Consider the following 27,273-nt stretch of genomic DNA (forward strand, 5'->3'; position numbering starts at 1 on the left):
AATAATAAAGATAAATGAAAGAAAAAAGAAACACGTAGCTATAAAGGAATAAATAAAATTAATGATATACAATCAATAAATGATGAACATCCTGTAAACAAATATAATTAATGGAATTGAGTAACATATTTTAAAATGTGGGGAAAAAAAAAAAAAAAAAAAAGTAAACATTAACCCCAATTAATATACATTAGCTCCTACAACAATACTGTTGTGTGTTTGAGTACAAATTAGTTAAATGAATATATTATCTTAAGAATTTTCTCTAGCGAACTATAAATATCAATATTTTCAATATAATTAACTGAAGGAACTAAATTTGTTGTCGTTTCTAGTAAATAATTTTGTATATCATTAATATAATTAATATTTTTGATGTATTTGTTTTCTTCTTCATTTGAATCTGTAGATCTACTAGAAAATCTTCGAATACTAGTTTCCTTATCAGTTATGTAGACTAGGAAAAAAATAATTTTATTGGGATACTTCTTAATTAATTTATTTATAATTTCTGCATTTATATGTACACCTTCTATTATTATAGATTCTTTGTTAACAATATGGTCATTAATTATGTTATCAACGTAGTTAAATATCAATTCACATTGTTTTGAGTAATTCCCAATACACCTCTTTCTCAGCATATTTTCAACGTCTTTACCTCTCTCTGAGTATTTAGTACTATAGCTTTTAAACTCCCTACTCTTAACTTTTTTTTTTTCGTCTGTCTGTACACCCCACTCTCTATTTATTTGCGCACATTCAAAATCTTCCTCATCTTCGCTACTATTTAATCTCCATGATTCGTATGTTGAATACCTAAGATACCTGTCATTCTGTACTTGATACTTTCTTAAAATTTCTCGTACAACATCTGTTGATAAAATTCTCCTTATATTTAAGAACAATCCTAATAAACAACTTAAGGTACTCTTACCACCACCTGAAGTTCCACTTAATATAATAATAAGATTTTTTCTCTCCTTTTTTGAAAAATCCATATGTTCTAAATCTGAGTTTAGCGTCATTTTATTGTCTAATTTTGTATAAGACAACACCTCATTATCTAATTCAGTTTTCAATATCTCGTTATCTGATCCTAAGTTTAACATCTCGCTACCTGATTCTTCCATTAACATTTCGTTATGCAGTTCTGCATCTATTATCTCGTTATCTAATTCTGCATATAACACCTCGTTATCTAATTCAGTGTTCTGCATCTCACTATCTAATTCTGTGTTTATCCCACCATTACCTATTTCTGCATTTATCGTATTATTTTCTATATGATCTCTTTGTTTGAATAAATTCATACAGTTCTTGTCTACAAATTTTAAATTAAATTTGTCATTTTCCTTTTTCACTTTAATATATATATTATCTATAAAATAGTACTTGGAACATATGAACAATTCGTCACCTTCTATTGTATACTCCACTAATGGTATTCTATCCCTAGAATTTATGACCTTGTTTATAATGTCCTTCCTTCTTTGAACATATCTTCTTATTACATCTTCTACGAGTGAATTGTTCATCTTTACTCATTTCTTACAAACTAGTTGTGTTAATATGAAAATAAAAAATTAATTGGGTATTTTAATTCTGTACCATTCTTATGATATATTATGTATACACCAGACTATTTCTACTACGAATCCTTATCTACTAAATAAAAAACGAAAAAAATAAAATTAACAAATACAATTGAATATGCGGTCGAAAGTGCAAGGTGGAAAATGTAAAAAACATTTACAAACGAACGAATAAAAAAACTTTTTTACTTAACAAATGTCGTATGCACGAAACAAAAAAAAAAAAAAGAAACATACACATATATATATATATGTATATACACGTGTGTATATCCATGCAAATATACATACAGAAATACATGCAAATATCCATACAAATACATATACAAATATACATACAAATATCCATGCAAATGCATATACAAATATACATACAAATATCCATGCAAATATACATAGAAATGTACTTGTATATAAACATAAAAATGTACAAACAAATACATAAATAAATAAATAAATATATATATATAAATATATCAATTTTACTTCAATTTACAAACGCCCTTCCTAATCCTCCCTGAATGTGCGCTATGTGTAACGTAAAAGGAAAAAGTAAAAAAAAATAAATAATAAAAAATTTAATTCTTTCTGAACATTTTTTTCCCAGTGTTATTAAATATATAAACGCAAAAATTTAATAGAAACATGTATATATATACAATTATAAAATAAAAAAAAAAAAAAATTAATGCATATAAAAAAGAAATAATATGCCCCTCAATACTTCTATTTATTATTATTATACACATTATACTCATACACTTCATGCACATATCATGTGCACAATATATACACTATAAATACACCATGTAAGAATTTGCTCATCTACACTATCTTGTTCACACGATTTCACCTGTAAGTGTACACATATATATATATATATATATATATATATATACATATACACAGGTATATTTAAGCACAAGCTCAAACATGAATAATTTAAATTGAAAAAAAAATAACAAATAAAAAAAAATATTTATAAAAATTAACTAAATGAAAATATAACAGATAACTATATAACAAAATAACTAAATTATAAATATCTAAATAATCGATCTAGAAAGGCTTAATCATACGAAAGCTGTTAATGAAATGAATAATAAAAAACTTCACTTTAGGAACTTTATTTTGTTTATAGATCATTTGTAAATTTACTAAAAAATGAGAGATTATAATTACAAATTAAAGTAAAAATTCTATTTTATAACACAAATAATTAAGTTTTATTTTGATAAAACAATCCTTTTTTTTTTTTTTTTCTTTATATTTCGATATATAAGTTAAATGGGAAAAGCTCATTCCAAAAAAACAAAAAAACAAAAAAAAAAAAAAAAAAAAAAAAGAATATTGAACTGTTTTTACGCAGACATAAATTAAAGCAAGTTTAAACTATTTAAAGAAAAGACAAAATAAAATAATATAGTAAAATATTATAATAATAAAGTAACTTTTATAAAAGTTTACAAAATAAGCAAAAATGGTGTATGCAAGAAACAAAAGAAGAAAATAAACAAACGAAGTGCCTTTTTAAAAAAAAAAAAAAAAAAAAAAAAAGCGAACAGTTGAGATGCCATACAACTGACAGATTCGTTAATTAAATACTATTAAGAACAAATTTTAACATACTCAAATTTTCAAAATTAAAAAAGGAAAAGAATTTTCCTTTCCTTGAATGATATAATAAATCAATCTACTTTTAATTCATTATATCTACATTTTATTATATATGTACTAGTACATATATACGAACTTGTATAATCAAACAGTCTCGTAGTCGTAGGAAGTCTGCTTAGCTGATGTAGTTCTACAGTGTTCATCTAAATTAATTTTTAAATTTTTGCAAAGGAACTCCATTATTCTACAATTGGAGTGAGCATAATATAAATCTTTATACAAAAAGCATTTTTTCTGTAACATTAATATATATATTATTTCTTCAAATTTGTACTTGTATATAAAAAAGAGTAGGCTTAATAACATTCTGTTATTAACATAGTCTCTATTTATGCATAATTCACGAAATATATGTTTATTTACTGGCATTTCATGAAAATATCGTACTTTTACAACTGTGTAATATATATGAATGAACGTTTTCATTGCATCTTTATTTTGAGGTCTACATGATTCGTTTCTTGCACTAGAATAACTCCTATTGTCATAAGAACTTGTACATACGAATGTACTGTTATATGACATAGGAGCATTGTACAATAAGGCATCTTCATTCGATGAGGTATCATTGTTCTGTTCTCTCTCGTGATATGTAACTTTTGTCCAAGATGAATTTTCGTCTATTCCTTTCTCCCCATTACGTAAATTTTTACCATCTATAATAGCATCCTCATAGGTATCACTGCCACCTGAACCATTTAAAGATAAACTTAAGTTCAAAGTTGTCTTAATGGTATCAGTTAAGTATGAATCGTCCAGATTAATGTTGCTTTCTTTATCATAATTCGTTTTTCTTGTTAGGTGAGCCTTATTTTGCTGCTCATTATATTGAATGTATCTAAATATAAATATATTTGTTATTGTTTCTACACTCTTCATATATTTGTTGTTTTTCTTCCTTATTTGCAACGATTTTAATATAAGAAATAAACTTTCATTCGTCATATCGTAGTACGCACATCGATAAAGAACTTTTTTTTTTAAAATAAACTGAAAAAATGAGTTTAAAAAATTTGCGTCAAATACCAGGTCATTGTTTATATAGTGTGAATAGGCCTTGTTTTTATATAATATATAAGCAACTCGTTTTTTTACTTTTTCATTCTCATTTTCGTTTGAATTGTAATTCTTATAATATATGCAACTCTTGCAGACGGTACTTATAATTAATCTTTTCTCATTGCTGTCAAAATTATAACCGTTTTTTACACCCTCTATACATTTTAATGGATAGCAAAATTTCTCGCTATTAGCTTCTTCACCTAGTAAGTAATTGTGAAAGAAGTCTAAGAAATGAAGATATTTTTTTTTTGTTTCATTGCAGCTTTCTCTGCTTGTTAAGATAAAAACTTTAGAAATAACTAATGATAAATAATTGACATTTATGTATTTCAATTTAAAAATAATATTTTTTAATAAAAAAAATAAATTATTAGAATTAAAGTAATGAATATGTAATGCAAATAAATCTACAGGGGTGTACATAAATATATTGTTCAAAACGTTATAAATGTAGCTGTCTATCTCAAAAGTATTTCTTCCAATAGCTGCTGATATGTTCATATTATTATGTAAACTATTTATACTATTACAATTAGGAGCATTATTCTGTTCTAAATGTTTACTTAAAAAATGGTTACTCTTTCTCATGCTTCCAGTTATATCATAGTTCCCACTAGCTTCATTGGAATTAACATAATTCTTGATTTTATTCCCTTCTTTACTTCTCACAGCACTTCTAATGCTTTTGCAACTAACGTAATTTATTTTACTTGCTGTGAATATATATTTGCTAACCCTTTCACCGACATAAATATGTTCATCTATAATTGAAACATTTTCCCCCTTTCCTCTATCTACAGGAAATATTACATTAGAATAGTCTATGCCAGTAAAATCATCTCTACCTGTAGAATAGTCTCTATCAGTAATATTGTCTCTACCAATAGAATCGTCTCTACCAATAGAATCGTTTCTACCAATAGATTCGTCTCTATTATTAGAATGGATTCTCTCAAATGAACCAACTTTATCTCTGGAATTAGCCTTATCATCCGAACCGCTGCTATCTTTTAAAATGCCATTATTTAAGTAAAACTTATACAAGCATTTTTCGTGACAGCTGTTCATTAAATTACTCTGCTTGGTAAGAAAATCTTCATATGTGTCAAAGCAGCTCTTGAAATATTCATAAACCTGCAAGAGTTGTAGTGCATTTAATTTTTTAAAAACTTTTCCAATTTTTACATTCTTATCGTAATTCTCGTTTTCTCCATAAAAAACAGAATTATTAATTCTGTAACTTAAAAATGGATCGAAATTTCTTAAATTACTAACACCAATAAACAAACTCTTTAAAAACAAAAATACCCCTTCATAATACGTAGTCTCGACATAGAAGTAAAAAAGCTGTAATAAAAACTGACTGTCATAAGATATTAACTTGTTCTTTTCGTTATACTCGAATATTACGCTTTTATTTCCCACCGCATATGGTTTTGTCTCCCTTAAAATGGAAAACGAATTTTTTGATGAATTTTTTTCTTCGTCTTTTGTACCATGATCATGTATTTCAACATTTGTTCTTCCTAACTTATAGAACTCTTCCCCTCTTGTATGTAAGTATTCACTATTTTTTTTCTTAAAAAAATTAAAATATATTAAAGAAATATCACATAAGTACTTGACAATATTAGCACTTTTGTACTCGTTCAATAAGACTAAAAACTCGTTTTCCGTCAAATTAAGAATGTCCGTATTTATTTTATGTAACAGTATTTCATCGACAAAAATATTGAAATAATTATATTTTTCAAGTAATAATTTTAAAAACAAAAATATAATTATATTAAACTTATTGTAAAGAGGGACATAATAATAACACATACTCATCAACAGTTTTTTATTCAACATATTAATAGATACATAATTTTTTGGTTGAAAGGAATATATGTTGGATAGTATCTGATAAATGTCATCTTTGTCAAATCTTTTTAAATTACTCAAAAGATAATCGTATAAAACTTTTAATAAATCTTCTTTAAAATATTTGTAGTATATTAAAGCTTCCATTAGTATAATTACTTTGCTTTTATTTTTGTCCTCCATGTATTTCTTGTTATAATACTCATATATATAATCTACATAATTATTTTCCGCAATGAATTTGTTGTGTAGTGATCCATAAATGTCTACATAATTATCATATATATTGTATTTACATTCTTTATCACGTCTTCTATGCACTTGCATGTTATCATCACATATACATGGTGAGATATTATGCAAGTTCCTACCAGTCGCACCACTAGGTTGATGAATTTCCATATGACTACTCTCTTCATCAATAATATTTTGAATGCTTTTCTTTAAAAAGAAGGAATCCATATAATTCTTATTTTTTTCAACACTCAGATGATGTATTTTCATAATAATTTGGTCATGAAAATATTCTATTAGACATGTTTTAGAATAATTTAACTTTTTTAAATTGTTCAAAAGAAAAATGATAACATTTATATCAAAGATAAAGTTATTGGTGATAATGTACGCCGTTAAAAGATCTAACGTTTTTTCATTTTTGCAATTTAAATAAAATAACGAGGTGAAAATATTTAGTATGTTATCTGTATTTAATACATTTTTATTATTTAAAATAATTACAAGCAAAGAATTAATAAAACTTCTATTTACCCTATTAAAATAAGAATATATATACAATATTAGATGCACTTGCGAGATTTTAAATTTCTCCTTATTAACATAAATATATTTTTCTAACAATTTTAGGAACTTCTCATTTCTATATTTCAGCTTATACAAACTTACTAGTATAGTTGACACACTGTTGGGGGTAATCGCATTTTCATCATCATTTTCATCATTGAAAACATCATCAACATTATAAGTAGATTCACTGTAATTATTTAAATCGTTGAAAAGGTTTAAATTATTTAAATAGTTTATTATATACACCTCTAAAGAATTTATAATTTTCCTCACTAAATGTATATTCTGTAACCTCACATTGCTCACACATTTTATCGTGTCAACTAATTCTTTAAACCTTTGATAATGTATTGGAGTTTTAATGAACTTATCCACATTTAAGCTATTAATATTAATATATTTATTTAAAGAAAAATCAATGTAAATGTTTTTAAACTTATTACTTTTGTTTCTAGGACTTTTCGTTTTAGCTATTTCATCAGCTTTATTTATATAGAGTCTTTTGTTAAAATATACGAAAAAAAAATTCCTTTTCCATATTATTTTTCTGTCCATTATATATTTGTAGTTCGGTTCGTTTAACAATGTACTGTATTACACGTTCTAACTACATATACGTTAATACAAATGTATACATATAGATATATATATTCATATATAAGTGTATATTTTTTTAGCTTATTTAAAATTTTTTTCCAGCATTCCTTTTATTTTTCCCTTATCTCTTACCTACTTGTGGCATATTTGAATATGGACTAATACATCGAGATTTTTTGTTACGCCCATTTGTGTTTCCTCAATTTGATACAATTTTTGCGGCTTTTAATTCTTCTCATTTGTAAATATATATGTTTGTATATATGTGTTTATTTATGTATGTATTTATTCATGGATGTACATATATTTGTATTTATGTATGTATATATATATGTATTTATATATATACCTATATGTGCATGTACTATGCTTGGCCGTTTATGGTGAACATGCCTATCAATTTTTTTTTTTTTATTGTTTACTTTTTATTATTTTTTTCTTCATATCAATCTGTGGGCGATTACAAGAAAAATATTGAAAAGGCACGCAACTTGACAAATTAATGAAGGAAGTTGATCCTTAATTCTCCTTTTTGTTTTGGCCTTTTTTGAGAAATATATCAATAATTAATTATGCACAATAGTGTGAATATAGCCCCTCTGTTTATGCATGTAGTTGATGTGACAAATAATAGTGCCAACTCTATAGGTATATGTTATATATGTGCATATAATGCAAGTTGGAATTATGTTAATCAAAAAAGCTGCCGTTCTCTCATGCTATTCCACATGTTAAAATATAAATACACACATATATATATTGTAATCAAAAATGTACCCACTGAGTGATGCATATTTAGAAAAAACGTCCAACAATGAAATCATTCAAAGGATAATGGAGCTTCAAAATTTGTTGATAATTATTTCTGATAACATGGAATTGTTAAAAAATAAAAATAAATTATTGGATGAAGAGAATAAAAGTTTACAAAGACATATTAAAGATATAGTAAACCAAGTTAAAACGGAATTTACGCAAAATGCTCACAAGGATAATTCAGCTCATTCGGAATACACACCTGTCCATCTTCGAACGCAAAAAGGTGAAGACAAAAATTACGAAAGCTACAATGGTAAACATAACAACACTGAACAGGATAGTAGTAATAATAATATAGATAATAGTACTACTAATAATAATATGTATGACAATAGTAATAATATGCATAATAATAATACGAATAATAATAATATGAATAATAATAATAATAATATGGATGATAATAATAATAATATGGATGATGATAATAATAATAATATGGATGACAATAGTAATAATATGGATGATAATAATAATAATAATAATAATAATATGGACGATAATAATAATAATAATATGGATGAAAATAATAATAATATGGATGATAATAATAATAATATGGATAAAAACAAAAACAGAACAAATAACAACAATAGAGGTACAAACCATAACATTAACGAGGTAAATAACAGAAACACCCCAGAGGGGATACTTAATAGTAAAAAGCATGTAGAATATACAAATAATACCATATATTGTGAAAATACAAATTACAATAAAATACAAAATATTAACAATATTAAACGAGAATATACAAATAATGAGAATAATATAGAGAAAGAGTTAAATGTTAGTAACAATAATAAAAAAAGGGGTGGCGATAATCCCACTCTTTTAAAAGATCATAATTCATCCAGAAGTAATATTTATAATTTATTAATGGAAGGGGAAAAGTTTAACTCTTTTATTAACATGGCATCTAATGTTCTTAATTCTTCTTTTTTTAATATATCAAAAGAGCTTGAATATAAAAAAAGAACCGATTTAAATATTGTAAAGTCGCAGGACAAAACTGCAAGAAATGTATGTACAAATAATAATGAAATAATTAAAACAAATAAAAGCTCATACAATGAGGGAAACAATAATTTATTAGAGAAAACATATACGAATAGTTCAGACTATAGCAATGAAAGGCCCCCTAACAAAATGAAAAGCAGTTGCGTTGAAGACGTAATCTTGCTTGACGAAGAAGAAACACAAGGAGGAGAACAAAAGTGTGAACATGAAGTAGCAAAAGAAAAAGGAGGAATAGAAAAACAAACAGAATCAGTAAATGAGAAGGGGGAACTACCTGATAAAGAGGAGCTAATTGATAAAAAGGTGCTAATTGAGAGGGGGAACGTAATTCAGAAAGGGAAGCTAACTGAGAAGGAGGAAGTAAACGAGAAGGAAAAAGTAACTGAGGAGGAGGAAGTAATCGAGAAGGAAAAAGTAACTGAGGAGGAGGAAGTAATCGAGAAGGAAAAAGTAACTGAGGAGGAGGAAGTAATCGAGAAGGAAAAAGTAACTGAGGAGGTATTGTTTAAGAAGGATATAGTAAATGAAAAGGAGCAGCTAACTGAGAAGACAGAAGTAAATAAAAAGGAAGTAATTAAGAAGGAAGTTCCTGAGGAGATAGTAAATGAAAAGGGTACAGAAAATGTAGAAGCAGTGACTGAGAAGGATATAGTGATTGTGAAGGAGGAAGCGATTGAGAACGATACACAAAACCAGGAGACAAGTAATGCCGAAAATAACAAGGTTATATAATGTGAAATACTAAATGAAGAGTACCATACGTCAGAATATACAATTATTCAATTTTCAAGAAGTTACACAAAATAAAAGAAATATAAAAAATAAAAATGAAAATATAAGTAACAAGTATGATTGGAGTGCAAATGGAAACAATAAAATAGAAGTAAAATAATGAATTATTAAAAATGAGAGTTTAAAATGGGGAATTAATAATGATGGCATACTTCAAAATGAGAATATAAGTGTGCATAACAACTTATAGTGATAATAACAACAGTATTGGGAAAATAGATCGTAATGGAATAAATTAACAAAAAAGGCACGTAATTATGTTTGAAAAAAAAAAATTTTAAGATAACAGTTTTCTAGAATAAAACAAAAAAAAAAAAAAAAAATTAAATAAACGATTGAATGAATAGAGGACAAAACGAATAAATGAGCATATACCGCATAATAATGTATGAGCCCAAATTTTTTTTATTAATCCAAAAAAGAAAACAAAAAATAAAATACAGAATTACCCATTTTGTACACTTGAACAGTTGTTTCAACATAATTAAAAAGAAAAGCAACAAAAAAATAATTTTTTTTTTTTTTTTTTTTTTTTTTTTTTCGTACACATACAAAATAAATTTAAGTAATTCTTTTTAATTTTGAGTAGGAATACTTATTCAAAATTTGGTGCAAGAAAAATGTGCATACATATTCATTTATATACATATACACATATATTCATAATAACAACAGTGTAGCACCTATATTTTAAAGTTATCCAAGCCGTCCCTTATTATGTTATTTCCGGCTTTTGTGTAAGTGTCTAATAACATTTTGGATGAAGAATGCCGCATAATTGCCTGCATATAAACAGTTGTACATATGAACATGAATATAAGTGCATGCGTATTTATAAAAGACTATATACACAATATCATGTAAATACTTTTCTTTTACACGAATGTGAATATACACACCTATGTTCACAATTAAAGATACATAAATACTAAAATATACCTGCGCTACTGGCAAGGGAACGGGGGGGTTTGAAGTTGCAGCTATGGTCGCAAAAGAGTGTCTTAAAAAAAAAAAAAAAAAAAAAAAGTATTAAATAAACTTTTACATTTTGCATAATATCAGTAGTAATATTATTTTTTATACCTTAAAAGGTAAGGAAAAATTCTTCTCTTTTTCCCGTCTTCACTAATTTCAAGTCCAGCTCTAACAAAAAAATTGCACATATGGTCATTTCGTAAATATATATATGTGTACGTGTATGTATATGTGTATGTGCATATGTATACGTACGTATATATGCATAACTATATATACATAAATGAACACCAGCATAACCCCGCATGAGCATATACATGAGATCATATCAACAGAAGCATGGTACAATATTATTGGGGTTATTCGAGAATTAATGGTACCTTCTGGCTGCTCCCTTTAGAGCAGTTTTAAAAGTTTCTGATAACAAAGGAGTAAATGACGAATGGGTAAATATGTGAAATATTATATATATAATATATTATTTACGCATGAACATACATAATTTCATTTACAATACATTGATAATTATTTAAATTATGTTTTTAAAAAAATATACTTAAGGGAGTTTTCGTGTTTGTGTAATTAAATTTATTTTTAATAATCTCTGAATAAAAGCATAGACCTTTTAACGGTTTATTCTCTATTTCCCACCTGCCACATTTTTTGAATATGAAAATAATATAACGTGCGAAATGTAAAATATGCATAGCACTTATATAGTGGAACATAACGAATGATATATAATGCATAGATTCAAAAATACAACTGTAGGAACATATGAAAATGCTAATTTTACCATTTTCTCAACTCGATATACGCGAAATTCGTTAGAGGAATTGATGTATTACTGTATTTCGTTTTTTGACCTTTTATAAAAATTTCTTTTTTTTCAAAATTTATGTCTTCCCAAAGAATTCGTAAAACTTCTGATGGGCGTAAACCAATACCTATGTATTTTTATAAAGATTCGAATTGATATAAACATTTTATGTACTACTAAAAAATATTACGTAAAAATGAAGTTATTTCTACTACCTATGCTTAGAGCAAATATTGCTCTGTGCATGTCACTGCTGTTCTTTAATAATAACTCTATCTAAAATGAAAGAATTGGAAAAAAGGTAAAAAAATTAAAATAAATAAAAAAACAAAACATAAAATATATATATATTCAAGTTAATGTTTACATGTGATGAAATGCATGTTCGTTCGATTTTTCGGAAAAACATAGGACATATATATATGACATACTTCTTTCGGTGATAAGGGTGTAATTTTTCTTCGAGGTATAGTACTCTTTTTTATTTTACGAAAATGGTGTATACTTTTTAAGTAGTCTCGATACAAGGCGTATTTCAAGGATTGCTACAAAAGAAAAGAGTGAATACGTATAAAGAAGAAAATTAAAATGATGAAGAACAAATAGTAGGAAGCATTTCTTTATTTTTTTGTTGTATGAAACATCATGGTGCGCTACCTGATAAGTTGACTGGTATAAAGCCATAGTCCTAGGCGAACAATTCTTTGACTTTAAATATCTACAAAGGAGATATAAAAAAAAAAAAAAAATTAATTTACTTACTTAACTGTTTTCTTTAGTTGTAATAAAGAAACTTACTTTAAAAAACTCTCCCAGTTGTTCGGTCCTAACTCATGAAGTTCATATTTTCCTAATTTCTTTTGGTAAAAAAAAAATATAATAAAATAAAATTAAGTAATACTATGTGAAATAAAATAAAGTAAAATAAAATATAGCAAAATAATGTAACATGTCCATAATGATAAATATAGCATGTCCAAAAGGACCAAAATTACCAAAACCTTTGAAAACTAAAAGAATTAAACAAATATAAAAAATGGAAAGAGCATACTAAATTCTATTTTTATTTCTTATCTACCGGTAGAATATCATTCCAGAAACCTTTCTCCACTCTGTATGTATTATCACTTACTTCCTCCTTTCTGTTCGCAGAAAAGGTTAAAAAAAAAAAAAAAAAATATAGTAATTGTTCATTTAGACCAATACAACATATATGTATGTACGATATATATATATATATATATATATATATATATATATATATATATATACATATTTTTACATATATGTGAACACCTGAAGGGCATGTAAATATCTTCTATATATTTCTTTAGTTTAATTTTCTCTACAGACACATTTGTACCACAGTGCTTGCAAAATTTTACCCCTGCAAATTGAGGAGCAGAAATAAAAATAATATAACAATAACGGGTAAATATTTGAAGTAAAAACCATCGGATTTTGATTACCCATGTACATATGTATATATAAACTTATACATACTTTTACAAACGCATATGCATGTGTCTAAGTACTTACTTGGCTTTAAAATTTTATTGCACATTTTACATTTGAGTGCAATACTAATTTTCTTTCTTTTTTTTTTTTTTTTAATTTTTCCAATTTTCACTTTTCTTTCTTTAACATTTCTCTTCTCTTTACAACTAGCTAAATTGTCATCTATTTCCTCATCATCATTATCATTGTTATCGTTATCGTTATCATCATTGTCATCGATATCATTGTCATTAACGCTGTAATTGTCGTTATCATATTCGTTATCCTCCGATTCATCATAATTTTTCAAGCATACGGTATTATTTTGTACGCTTATATACTTGTATTTTGAATATTTCTTATTTATATATATTAAATTATTATTATGTTTTAACTTGGTTAAATGAAATATATGAATCTTGTTTATGAAAAAACTATTAATATGTTTAACATATTTTAAAAACAAGAACCAAATAATATTTTTCACTATATTATGCATTATTTAATTTTCATAAGAAATATACATCCCAAAGTTTGAGTGCAGCATGAATCGTAAAAATTTTTTCTTATTTTTTTTTTCTTTTCCCCCAATTGAAGTAAATTTTCCCGATCTATTTAATAAGCAAAATATCTTATTAATGTTATATTTACTAGGCTATGGTTAAGGAATTTTAAAATACACATTCTCGGGTTACTACATTATGTGCTTTGCTTCTTTATTTTGATGTTTTCAAAAAAGGTTCAACACGCACAAAATTGATGACGTTTTAGGTAAACACATAATAATTATTCTCCAAAAAAAAAAAAAAAAAAAGAGTAAAAAAGCAAAAAAAAGTGCAATTATATAAATAAATAGTAAAAAATTAAATATTTTATAAATAAAATATTTGGTATACCTAATTACATCGCAAAAAAAATTGCTTAAAAAGTTTTTGTTTTATGAATATTTCTTTTTTCTACTAAATTCCTTTTTTTCAATTTGTTTTTTTTGTTATATTTTTGAAATCGTGAAAATATGCAGCAGTTATATGGACTAAACAAAAAAATAAAAGAAGTTCTTGATCTTTTAGTATTACACTTTACACGAATATTTTTCTCTCTTTTTCTTTATTTTGTTCGTAACAGAGCAAATTATTGTGTATTATTTTTCCTTAATTTTTCATAATTAAACCTGGATAATTTTAGTACATTCTTTTTACTAACTGTTTGAAATTTATATAAAAATTGTTAATAAAAGTAAAATTTAAGGAAAAAAGTAGAAAAAAAATATCCTCTGCAGGCTAATTGTTCTATTGGATTTCCTAAAAAAAAAAGCTTCATACATATAAAATATGTGTAATATAAAACTTTATAAAGAAAAATTCTTCCTTTTAATTTTTATAATGTTACATAACTATATTATCATACTATATTATGTACATATACTTTAGTACTATTCTACTATATTTGGTGTTGTATACATGCTCCATTAAGTCACATGTTAATATTACATATAAACATAATAGAACCTTAAAAAGTATAATTACATATGAACTACAAAAATTAATACATGTATCTATGTGCTATTTAATTATATAAGACAGTTTTAAGTATGATAGCTTTATATTTGGCATTTTTTTTTTTTTCTATCTAAATCTATGATAAGTAAACATCTTTAATAATCCGTTAAATTAAATTTAGAGAAATAAAGTCCTAGTATTGTAAAAATTGTATATATATATATATATAGATAGATATATGTAATTCCATATTTCTCAGAGTATATTTTTAAATGTCTGTGCATAAATAAAAGCTAAAACAGCCATTTACATGAAAGAAAAAAAAAAGTTAAAAAATTAATACAAAAAAAAAAAAAAAATAATAAAATATTACGATAAAATTAAAACAAAAATACAATGAAAAAACAGTAAAAATAAAACAAATATACAAAAAAATTGATAAGAAAACATAACAAAAACAAAACAAAATGATAAACATTCTAGAAACAAATTTCTTTTTTTTTCCATTTATGAATTTTTAATGTGCTAATGATATTTCATGACAAGTGTTCTGTTCAATTGCTATATTCATAAACGCGATAACTGTATCATTATGTTGTCTCATATTGTTGTAATAATCATTCATTATTAGTTATGTTTTAATTTTATATTTTAATAAATAAAACGAATAATATTACAGTTCTTACATACAGATTTATCATGCTTTTCATTTTCCTAATAATTCGTATTTTAACATTTCTTGATAGTTATCAAATTCTTTCATGTACTTAAAAACTGATCGTTCATAAGGTGTAACAATTCTTCGAAGAATACTTCATTTCTTGCAACTCGGACATTGGTAATTAAACAAATATAAACATATGTGTACATATGTATATATATATGTACACCCATTAGATTACTTCGAATACTTATTAGCGTTTGAGTAAACTCCCCTTATACATGAAACATATTCCATTAAAAAGACAACCATACGAAATAATAGCGCTATTATTATCCCTTACTTATAAATATGTATATGTATATATAAATTATTATACAGTAATGCAAGAAATTCATTACCACACTTATTTATTGGGAGAAAATAATACAGTACATATGGCTGTATTATGTATATACAATGTGTACACTACTACTGATATTTTTAAAAAACAACTAAAAATAAAAAAAATATATTCTTAGCAACCTTTGCGCACTTTTTTTTATCTTATGGTTTTCTCTTATTCTTTTTATAAGTTTTTTTATGGTTTTTTCTTTTTTTTTTTTTTTTTTTTTTTTTTTCTGTTTATATTTCAGCACGTACAAATTATAAAACTAAATAATATTCTTTACTTTTATGAATTATAAATAACATATAGACAAATACAAAGATTTAAAAAACATTAAAAAAAAAAAAAAAAAAAATTTAAAGCTTTTAAATTCACTATTATTTATACTTAAAGATATTGTATTTGTAATGCGTAATTATGTAAAAACAAAAATACAAAAAAGAAAAATATTACGACCTAATAATATATTATCATAATAATTATAGGTGTAATTATAATAAAAACTTTTGTCATTAGGATAATACAATAACTGGGGTAATGTAATCATAAAATGCGTTAATGTGACAAATGGTAACATAATAAATGTGCATACACATGTATATATATATATATATATGGCATATAGGTATACACTTATACATTCATACATTTGCCTATTCCCACATATATTTACATGTGTATACACTCATATATTCACATTATATCTATATATATAATATATAATACGCGTAATTTATTTGACATGTTAACTCGTAAAAAAACTAGTGATAAAATAGCACAACTAAAAAAAAAAAAAAAAAAAAAAAAAAAAAAAAAAAAAAAAAAAAAAAAAAAAAAAAAAAATTTGTGTTAAAATTAAAAAAAAAAAAAAAAAAAAAAAAAAACTATTTCTTAATTATAAAACGAAAATTACAACTAGTATTTAGTGAATTTATTAAAATTGATACATAGGATATACAAAAATAAACGTGATAATGTATCATTGTGTATTAATAAATAAGAACATAAAACATCAAAATATTAATAAGTTTTACATTATTACTGTTATTAACAACATAGATTTTAACAATTAAAACTGCGCGATGCGTATACATATATATATGATATATATATGTATATACATGTATGCATTTACATTTAAGCAAATATATAAATACAAACATACAAGACATGTGTACGTAACACTCATATTTGTTCCCTCGTATAAGAAAAAAAAATGTAAAACCAAAATTACGGTATGTACATATTATGGTGTTAAAAAAGCTGTTCAAAAAAGGCTAATATTTTCGACCTTATCACCTTGAATAAATGAGTTTTCTAATCCTAATTAACAATTTACTTGTGTACTTATTGCAGCTTTTTGTTTTCCTACGTGCATCGGTGATTTTTTTTTAGTCTATCTCTTTCTGTATTCCTTTTTTTCAGTACTAATTATTATTACTATTATAACCAGTATTTTATCTATTAGGGTTACATGATGGCAATACTCAGACATACATACAAATATTTGCACATATTTAGTAAAATTATATAATTCGTAACTCTTACTCATATGGGTTGTAACTGTTCAGATGCTTCGACAGCTTTTCCATTATAGCCATTTCATTAAAATTTTGACTTTTCTTATTATCTTTTCCACTATTATTATAATTATATTCATTATTAACATTATTCCTTATGTTATTCTTTTCAATTTTTAAATTATTATGACTTGATATATCACCATTGTGATTGGTACATTTCAGAACATCATTGTAAGAATTTTCCTTATATTTCAACATCTCTTGGCAGGTACTAATTTTTGAGTTATTCTTGTTATAATATTTACATAATAAAGCATTTTCATTAAAACATTTGACATTATTACTTAACATTATCTCTTGCATAGTACTGTTACAATTTTTTTCTAAAATGTTTTCTTTTGTTAATTCTAATTTATTTGTTCCCCTAATTAATTCTAATAAGTATTTTCCCGAAGCGCTACTATCCTTTACATTCCTTTCAAAACTATTATTTACTTTACTGTAATTTGCTTTGCCACGATTTACTCTTTTACTGTTTACTTCTTCCTTCTCTTGTAAACTTTCTTCCTCATCCTCTTCATTTAAATTACAAATTTCTCCTTTTTCAATTAAATTCCTGTTTCCTTTTATTTTATTTGTTTTTTTTAAATCAATATTTACATTAGAACTAACATGAATATTATTTTGCAAATTTCTGTAGTCACACTTTTTTATTTCATCATTACATCCTTTCCGCATGTCTTTCTTAATGTTTGCTAAGAAATTATTTCTATACTCCGATTTATTAATTTTATTAACTAGTTTATTATCTTTTCTCACCTTCACGTAATGTAGGTCATAATTATTATTATTATTCTTATAAGTTGCACTTGATGGCATATTTGTTTTCTCACATCTGTCTGCTTTACCAGTTAAGGAGTAATTCAAATCGTTCATCTTATCACCGTTTCTGCTCTTAATACCCTTATGATTACTATTATAATTATTATTATTACTATTATAACTATTGTTATTGATATAATTTTTACTACTGTTATAATAATGTTCATTACTGTTATAGTTATTTATATTATTGTTCGCGTTTCCTTTCTTCCCATTACCTTCCATAGAGCTCACAAACGACTTCAACTTAACAGGCATATTATTATCAACACCATTCATTACATGACCGCTAAATGGATCACAAATAATGTTATCACCTCTATTCCCTTTGCCTCCTATCTCGGAACCTGTAAAATCCAGCCATTCCTCCGGGTAAATATTGTTCATATTACTCATATTTCGTGTTAAGTTATTTTTTACTAAATCATTTGAAAAAAAATTATTTCCTTTACTACTACTATTACTAACAGCACTGCTAGCATTACTGATACTCTTCCTTGTACTTTCAACGCCATCTTTCAAACAAAAAAGCCCATTATCTCTCTCCAATTTATTATTACTACCTTTATTTCTATTATCATTACTATTACTGTTATGATAGTTCTCTTTAACCAAATTTAACGGTATACTAGCTGCTGATGCCTCGATCTTCCTATTATACAGCACGGGATAGATCTCCTTGCCGTGTACATATTCACCCATTTTTGAATGCGAACAGTTTTTGTGGTAACAATCATTATACATCCGATTCTTTTTATTACTGTTATCGTTATTGTTATCGTTATCGTTATCGTTATCGTTATCGTTATCGTTATCGTTATCGTTATCGTTATCGTTATCGTTATCGTTATCGTTATCGTTATCGTTATCGTTATCGTTATCGTTATTGTTATTGTTATTGTTATTGTTATTGTCATGGTTGTTGTAGTTGTTGTTATTCTCCGTACTACTGCTACTCACAGCGCCATTTATTTTGATAGGGTAATTGTTTACGCTTTTACTATTTTGCACACTCTGCTTAAAATTATTTTTAATTAACGAGCCTTTATTATATATATTTAGACATTCTTCATTATATACTAAAGGAGTTGTGTAGTCCTCGATATTATATGTTGAATGAATTCCAAATTTTTCTTCATTCAATTTAAACATTTCTTCAACACTCCATCCATTGGCATGATTATCACCAAATGTTTTATTATTGCAAGCATCAAAAGTTTTCTTCTTTATAGGTTTGTAATAAACTGCAGAATCATCCAAAGAATGATAATAATATTTCATTGATCTTTTTTTATATCTATGTAAATCTTTTCTCCCATAATATAATTTGCTTTTATTACCATAAACTCGTAAGTGAAAATTTTTTCTCTTATCAATATATTGATCATCAAAACTTCTTAAACCAACCTCCTTCAATCTTAAAGCTGATAAATGTCCCATTCTTATTTTATTAAAATTGTAACCATATCCCCTTTGGTACATATCAAAATCTGCATTTTTTACCAATGTATTATGAATATTATTATATGTGTTATGTAACTTATTATAACCAATGCTATTATTGTTTCCATAGTATAATTTATTATTGCTACTTCCATTACTAGTAATACTCACTTTCATGTTTGAATTAATTGTCATTAGATTCATGTCTTTATCTACATTTTTTCCTACACTTGATATAGGCTTGTTATGGCTGTTATAAAATTTACAGTCATTGTTGTCTTTCAAGGTTTGATCCTGAAACGATGTGTTTCCACCAGCATTCATATTATTAATAGCATTTTTCATTTTCGTTGTGTCATTATTACTAGAACTAATCATGTTACTAATGTTATTAACGTTACTAACATTACTAATGTTGTTGTTGTTTCTACTTTCACTATCATAATTGTTCTCTTGATGTATAACATTTAAATTGCTCGAAGACAAATTATACACAAAACTATTTTTTACAAAATCACTCCTTTTTAATGAATTTGTGGGTGTTAACAAATTTTCTACATGTTCATATATTTTTTTATTTCCAATACTTCTTTTCTCTACACTGCTTGGCATATTTTCTTCTCGATTTCCAATTTCCTTCTGTATATAATTAATCTTTTTGTTAACGTTTTTTCCATTATTACTACTACTACTAGTACTATAGAATTGATGATTTGTCAAACTGTTTCCTTCCTCTTTAGCTACCTTTGTATGATTGCTATGAAAAGCGTAACTACTCTTGTTTAAATTACTGAGGGAACTGTTCCGTTTGTCTATCATCATCACATTGCTATTCCTATTGTTATTGTTATTATTGTTACTGTCATTATTGTTATTATTATTATTACTATTAGTGCAATAACCACTGCTACTATTACCATTTTGGTTACTATGTCCGTTAAAAATATTGTTAACAATCATATGGTACTCACTATTTGTACACTCGCTATTTAAAATATCATCACTGTAGTTTATATTACCAAAAATGTTGTTTTTTTCTTCATAAGCATATAAATCATTTGTCTTATTCTCGAGGTGGTCCATTTTTTTCTCATTAAAATTTATCACAATTTTAGGATTACTATTCAAATTGTTATAATTTATATTCGAAGTAAAATCCACTAGATTTACAACTGTACTCATATCTTTTAATACTTTTTCAGTATCATCATCAATTTCTACTAAATCATCATCACTTTTACATAATTCTCTTTTTAAAATTTCCTTGTTATTTAAATCAACATTTTGAAGTTTTTCAATAGTACTGTTATCAATACCAGTAATCTGATATTTATATGCTAGTATACTACTTGCTTCATAGGAATTTTCTTTTTTTAAAGCCTTTTCATTAACAGCTCTTTTTAGAATATCTATCCATTTTATTAAGTTTGGCATAAATGGATAAACAAAAGAAACATTTATACGTTCCTTTTTATTATGAAAAAAAATATCACTTTTTCCTTTCACATCCTTATATTCAAGAAGTTTATCTATTTCAAACCATCGAATGGCTCCAATTTCTTTTCTTGTTTTCGGTTGAAATTTCGTATCTTCCTTTACACCTGGAATAATAAAAAGTTTTACTGGTTGATCTTCAATATGTGTTTTAATAAACACTTGTTCATCTATATATGGGAAAATATCTATACCTATTTCTTCATAAATTTCTCTACATGCACATACTGAATCTTCTTCTAATTCATCGACTTTTCCTTTTGGAAAGGACCAGCTATCGGTACTCCACCCTTTAACTAATAAGCATTTTTTTAAATTATGATTTAACAGAATGGCTCCTCTTAATGGAATAGTTCTACAATATCTTCTCCAATTTAATGAAAATTTTTCATGAGCTGATCGAGGTACATACTTCTTCAATATTGGACAATCATCACATATTAAATAACCAAAAGTTTTTAAACTTAATTTTGGTAATTTATCTGGATATTTATCTTGCCACATATCATCATACCACCAATATGCTTCTTGAATTTGAAAATACAAATGTACATGATCTTTTAATAGAAATTCTGGAAGTAAAGCTATGAACCTTCCATAACAATCTAATAAAGCATCATCTAATAACTTCTTATCCTTGGCTAGTTGCTTTATTCTGTGTGCACTAAATATTTTCTTTCCCTTTGTACTGTTGTTAGAATACTTATTTTGCAAATTTTTATGCATTTTATTATTTATGTCTTTTACTAAATACATTTTGTCGACCAAATGGTAAAACATATATTGTACAACATATACAAAAAAACATTATTCTAATTTTATGTTAAAATATAATGGGACGCACAAACATATGCACATATACATATATATACTTTTATACATATATATATATATATTCGCTTATACATACATGCGCTTATGCAGATATGCCTATACATGTATGTACATATAAAGTGCTGATGGAGGGACCGATGAACGTAAAATTAAAATTCTTTAAATACATGTAATTTGTATTTTCAAAAAAAATAAAATAACACATTAAAAAAGATATAAAGAAGGCGTAAAAAAAAAAAAATATATATAAAAAAATAATAATAATAAAAAAGTTATTAACAAGTTCGCAAGAATGAAAGTATATTGATAAAAAAGTTATTAACAAATCATCTCAAAAAAAAAAAAAAGATAAAAACATTAGATAAATTTGCACATATTTGTAATTTACGAATATTATTATATATAATAAGAAAAAGGAACACACAATTGTATACACACATGTACGTGTATATATATATATATATATATATATATATATATATATATATATATATATATATATATATATACAAATACACAAACGCATTCAGTATTTTACTAGATTTAATTATCTTATTCCTATATAAATAGGAGCAAATCTATTTAAAAAATAATATATTGTAAATAATTATATTTAAAAAAAAGAAAAAAAAATTGGAACAACATTAAGGATAATAATAAAAAAGGGAAAAAATGAGAAAGATAAAGAAAACTTGATAAAACAGACAAAAATGTATACATAGATCTGTTTATATAAAAAAGTAACATAAAGATAGAACTTTTTAAATATCTATACATATATATGTACATATATGTATGTATATATACATAAATACACATATTTATACATACGTATATTTATATATAAACATACAATATACATAAACGTCTGTTTTTATGTATATATACTTAAACAAATATATACAAATACATATGTAGCACATACATGTGTATATATAAAGAAGGTATATAAAAAAAAAACGTAAAGCGAACTGTTTCCTAAATTTTACATTAAATAGTAAAATATTGTATATATAACGAATGTACAAAATACTTTATTCTGTATATTTATTTATTTATTTTACTTATTATTATTGCTTTATTTTGAAATCTAAATGAATAAAACCATAACTGTTATTATTAAATGTTAAAACTGGAAATAATATAAGACAGATAAAAAAATAAATTAAATAAAGATGTGTTATTATAAAATTAATAATATACTATATTAAAATGTAGAAAACAAAAAAAATTAAATACACGCATAAATAAATATATAAATAAAAATACATATATATATATATATATGTATATATATAAATACACATTTAATTATAAATGTTCATTTAAGAATTCTTAATGGCATAAATTAAAAAACATGCTCTTTATATCTTCGTTTTTATTCCAAATTAACGTAATACAGTTTAGATTTTTCTTCCTTTTTTTTACATATTAAATTGCTTTTCTAAATTTCCTTATAAATAATTTTACAAAAACTCAAAAAAAAAACTGTTATAATTTTTATTTTCACTACGAATTCTAAAAATTAATTCTGATTTTTTATTTTGTGTGTCACATAAAAATTTAAGGGAATAAATATATACACACATTAATAATATTTTAACTAATACATTACTCAAATTGATATTTTCTTAAATGCTTTTTGCAAATCAGTAAGTAGGTTAAATAAAAAAAAAATCGTGTTAAAATATATAAATACAAATATTATATACATATATTGTGTACAAAAAAAAAAAATTTATTTATACATATACAACGTTTACATAAATACATAATATACAGAACTCATTATTCTTTAAATTTGTTAATAATGTGTATACATAAAAAATTTAAAATATAAATAAAAAAAAAAAAAAAAAAAAAAAATAGATAAAAAGAGGAACATATCCTTTAGAACTATTTAATTCTGAGATAAGATTATTCTGCCTCAAATCTTAAAGCACATGTACGTTTGTTTTTCAAATAAAAAAAATAACGTAATAATTATTGAGAAATTATACTACACTGGTATGTACATATATACATATATTTTTCACTTATTGTACAACTTGAAAAAGATAAAACATTGTTTATAAAAATGATGTAATATCATTTTAAATTATTATTGTAATTTGTTACATTTATTTTTAAATGTAAGTATATAAATGTATTGGTGATATACAGCCCTTTATATCATATATATATATGTATATATATATAAATTTACATTTAAAAAAAAAAAAAAAATTAAAAAGCTATTAATTTTCTTGAATGCTCTTACTAAAATTAAACAACTTGATCAAATATATTAAGAAGCATTCTCAAAAATTTTTTTTTTATTTTTTTAAATATTATTCATATTTTTTTAATATTAATGAAGTTTATATATTTGTTTTCACAAAAACATTTTACACTATGATATGGATTTTTTAGAGCTTCAAAATAGTATTATCTCAAACATACATTAGTATGTGCACATTGTAAGGACCCTCCTTTACAAAAAAAAAATTAAAACTTGAATATAAAAAGTAAATAACAAAATTGCGAGCATTTACAAGTACAAATAAGAAATTAAAATACATATGTACAAAACATATACAAGTGTAGGAATGCCATAATGAAATTTGCTATGACACATTTTTTCTACTTTTTATTAATGCATGTGCAAAAAAAAAAACAAACCAAAAAAAAAGATACAGCTCATACTTTAACTAAAATTTTAACTAGTTATTGATCACAAATCGTATTTTGAAATGCATAAAAAAAAAAAATTTAATTATATATAGGTATAGAAGTAGTAGTACTAGCACAATTAATTTTTTTATTTTCATAATGCTCTATTTTTTTTTACCTTATTTTTATATGACTCTAAAATTTAGCAAAAAATAAGAAAAAATATAAAACACAATTGAAGTATATAATAATTTAATAAAATATTTTTTAAAACATATACAATTTAATGTATCATTTAACCCTTTTCATCTCACAAATAATATATTACGTCTTTATTATATATATCCATATATAATAGGTGTAAAAAAAAAAAAAAGAAAGATCCACGCAAAAAAATTTTATAAAAAATGATAAAGTAATATTTAAGTACAAAATTTTACAGAATAATGAAATGGCAAAAAAGAGCAGAGAACACTAAAAAATGGGGAGATTAAAATTTTGTACATAAAATAAGTATGCACATTTATTACTTTATATAGTAAGTGTTTTGAGTAATATACACCTGTAATTTATAAAAAACGTAATATATACTTGAAATAAGCATAAAACATATATGAAAACAATACATTCCTTTAGTGCATACTTTGAGTATGCATTCTTACGTATGTAGGTATATACCATTATACATATTTAAGTTCACAACTTAAGTATCAAATTTAAAGAAATAGTTAAGTTAATATAAAGAATAAATGAGGAAAAAACTAGAAAAAGTTAGCTTAATGCTTTTTACTCATGTGTATTTTCGAAGTATATAACTTTCATTTTAAATATAAAAAATATGAATACAAAAAAGTTTTACAATTCGAATGATAAACAAAATTGAAGTTATGAAAAAATATGATGCCACAGAGATGTAAATTATTACATAAAAAAAAAAAATATATATATTGTATGTATATATATACGTAGCATACGTCCACATTTGTACGCCCATGGTTTTTTATATACCAAAAAAAAAAAAAAAAGGAAAAATTGGTTCAAACGCGCATTAATAAATAGCTAAACCAAATAAGCATAATTTTTCAAACTTAGCTACCTAAGCCCAAATACAAAAGTTTTTCATCTGGTATTACCACTATTCCATCTGGTAATGTTGAATTTAAATTATTATTTAAATGCTCTACATATAGCTTCTTAACATAGTAGTCGATAATTTTTTCTACATTTGTTGGTGGTGGTTTACTTTTTAATTCTTCTTCTAAAATAGGAATTAGTTTCATTTTTAATAATAACATCAAATTATCAAAATGATGCCCAAAAGTGATTTTACAATAATAAGATGAGATATTAAGGGCAGAATAAATTAAACAAAAATATATGTAAGTTTTCCTTCTAAATGCACTATTTAATATTTCTGATAAATAAGACCATATTTCTCTAGTATCATTTAAAATTATAAAAAGTGATAAATGCAATTTTACATATGCTTCGATTCTTGAATAATTTGAACAGAGATGTTCATCATTCTCTTTAAGTATTATATTATGTAATTCTTCTTTTGAATTATTCTGTTTTTCTATGGAGTTCTCAAGAAATATGGGTATTGTAAAAATACATTTATAGGAAATTATTCCTTTATATATAAAATAAGCTTTTTTATAATTTGAAATAATTAAGGATAAAAAACCTGCTATTCCCCATATTGTTGCATTTGATTGATTTATTTTTTCATCATTTAACAATCCTAAAATACCATCTATTATTGAATATAAGCAATAATCAGATAAATACACATTATTTAATTTCAATATATCACTATATAAATTTCGTAACATAATAAAACATTTTAATATTTGTTCTGTTATGTTACTTATAATATTATTAATACTTAATACTGTTCTTCTTATAGTTTTTATTATTATCTGTATGTTTGAATCTTTCAGAGATTCTATATGTTTTTTATATGTCATCATATATATAACTGCAACTTCTCTTGCTAAAATGCATTTATCTGAATGATAATTTAAATTATCAAATTTCAAGGAACGAAATTCCTTCAAGCGATAAATTATTTCTGATACATCCTTCTCCTTTATTACTCCTTCATCTAATTTCTTTTTTAAATATTCCTCTATTTTTATGTTGTCCTCTTTCCACAAAAAATTGTCCATAGTGTTCAATTTATAAATAACACAAAAAGATAAAAATACTATTAACTCAATTTACAAATGTACTTCGCGTGTAGAAAACATATAAGTACATACATACGTTCGCATATATATATATATATATATATATATATATGTATATATACGTATACATTTACTTATTTAATCCATCATTTTGCGTCTTAATTTTCTTTATATTTTTGTTACT

At 24.4% G+C, this 27,273-nt stretch overlaps 6 protein-coding genes across 6 annotated transcripts; 1 reads left to right on the forward strand and 5 right to left on the reverse strand.

Annotated features, from left to right (window-relative positions):
* Positions 1–230: 230 nt before the first annotated feature.
* PmUG01_14025200 (conserved Plasmodium protein, unknown function) lies at positions 231–1,538 on the reverse strand (the record flags this gene model as incomplete). The annotated part of the gene is made up of 1 exon (XM_029007801.1): positions 231–1,538. One exon carries the CDS (start codon positions 1,536–1,538, stop codon positions 231–233), a length of 1,308 nt encoding a protein of 435 aa, XP_028864153.1.
* Positions 1,539–3,356: 1,818 nt separating this feature from the next.
* On the reverse strand, positions 3,357–7,556 carry PmUG01_14025300 (conserved Plasmodium protein, unknown function; the record flags this gene model as incomplete). The annotated part of the gene is made up of 1 exon (XM_029007802.1): positions 3,357–7,556. One exon carries the CDS (start codon positions 7,554–7,556, stop codon positions 3,357–3,359), a length of 4,200 nt encoding a protein of 1,399 aa, XP_028864154.1.
* An 813-nt stretch (positions 7,557–8,369) lies between these two features.
* On the forward strand, positions 8,370–10,169 carry PmUG01_14025400 (conserved Plasmodium protein, unknown function; the record flags this gene model as incomplete). Its single annotated transcript, XM_029007803.1, has 1 exon — positions 8,370–10,169. One exon carries the CDS (start codon positions 8,370–8,372, stop codon positions 10,167–10,169), a length of 1,800 nt encoding a protein of 599 aa, XP_028864155.1.
* A 743-nt stretch (positions 10,170–10,912) lies between these two features.
* INT (tyrosine recombinase, putative) lies at positions 10,913–14,020 on the reverse strand (the record flags this gene model as incomplete). The annotated part of the gene is made up of 13 exons (XM_029007804.1): positions 10,913–11,011; positions 11,169–11,229; positions 11,313–11,372; positions 11,585–11,621; positions 11,761–11,855; positions 12,001–12,151; positions 12,240–12,300; positions 12,456–12,569; positions 12,682–12,742; positions 12,823–12,881; positions 13,103–13,166; positions 13,321–13,411; positions 13,564–14,020. The coding sequence occupies 13 exons, from the start codon at positions 14,018–14,020 to the stop codon at positions 10,913–10,915; spliced, it is 1,410 nt and encodes a 469-aa protein (XP_028864156.1).
* A 3,593-nt stretch (positions 14,021–17,613) lies between these two features.
* DCP2 (mRNA-decapping enzyme 2, putative) lies at positions 17,614–22,191 on the reverse strand (the record flags this gene model as incomplete). The annotated part of the gene is made up of 1 exon (XM_029007805.1): positions 17,614–22,191. One exon carries the CDS (start codon positions 22,189–22,191, stop codon positions 17,614–17,616), a length of 4,578 nt encoding a protein of 1,525 aa, XP_028864157.1.
* A 3,794-nt stretch (positions 22,192–25,985) lies between these two features.
* On the reverse strand, positions 25,986–27,068 carry PmUG01_14025700 (conserved Plasmodium protein, unknown function; the record flags this gene model as incomplete). The annotated part of the gene is made up of 1 exon (XM_029007806.1): positions 25,986–27,068. The coding sequence occupies one exon, from the start codon at positions 27,066–27,068 to the stop codon at positions 25,986–25,988; it is 1,083 nt and encodes a 360-aa protein (XP_028864158.1).
* Positions 27,069–27,273: the final 205 nt, after the last annotated feature.

The sequence above is a fragment of the Plasmodium malariae genome (assembly GCF_900090045.1).
Source record: "Plasmodium malariae genome assembly, chromosome: 14".
Lineage (NCBI taxonomy): Eukaryota > Apicomplexa > Aconoidasida > Haemosporida > Plasmodiidae > Plasmodium > Plasmodium malariae.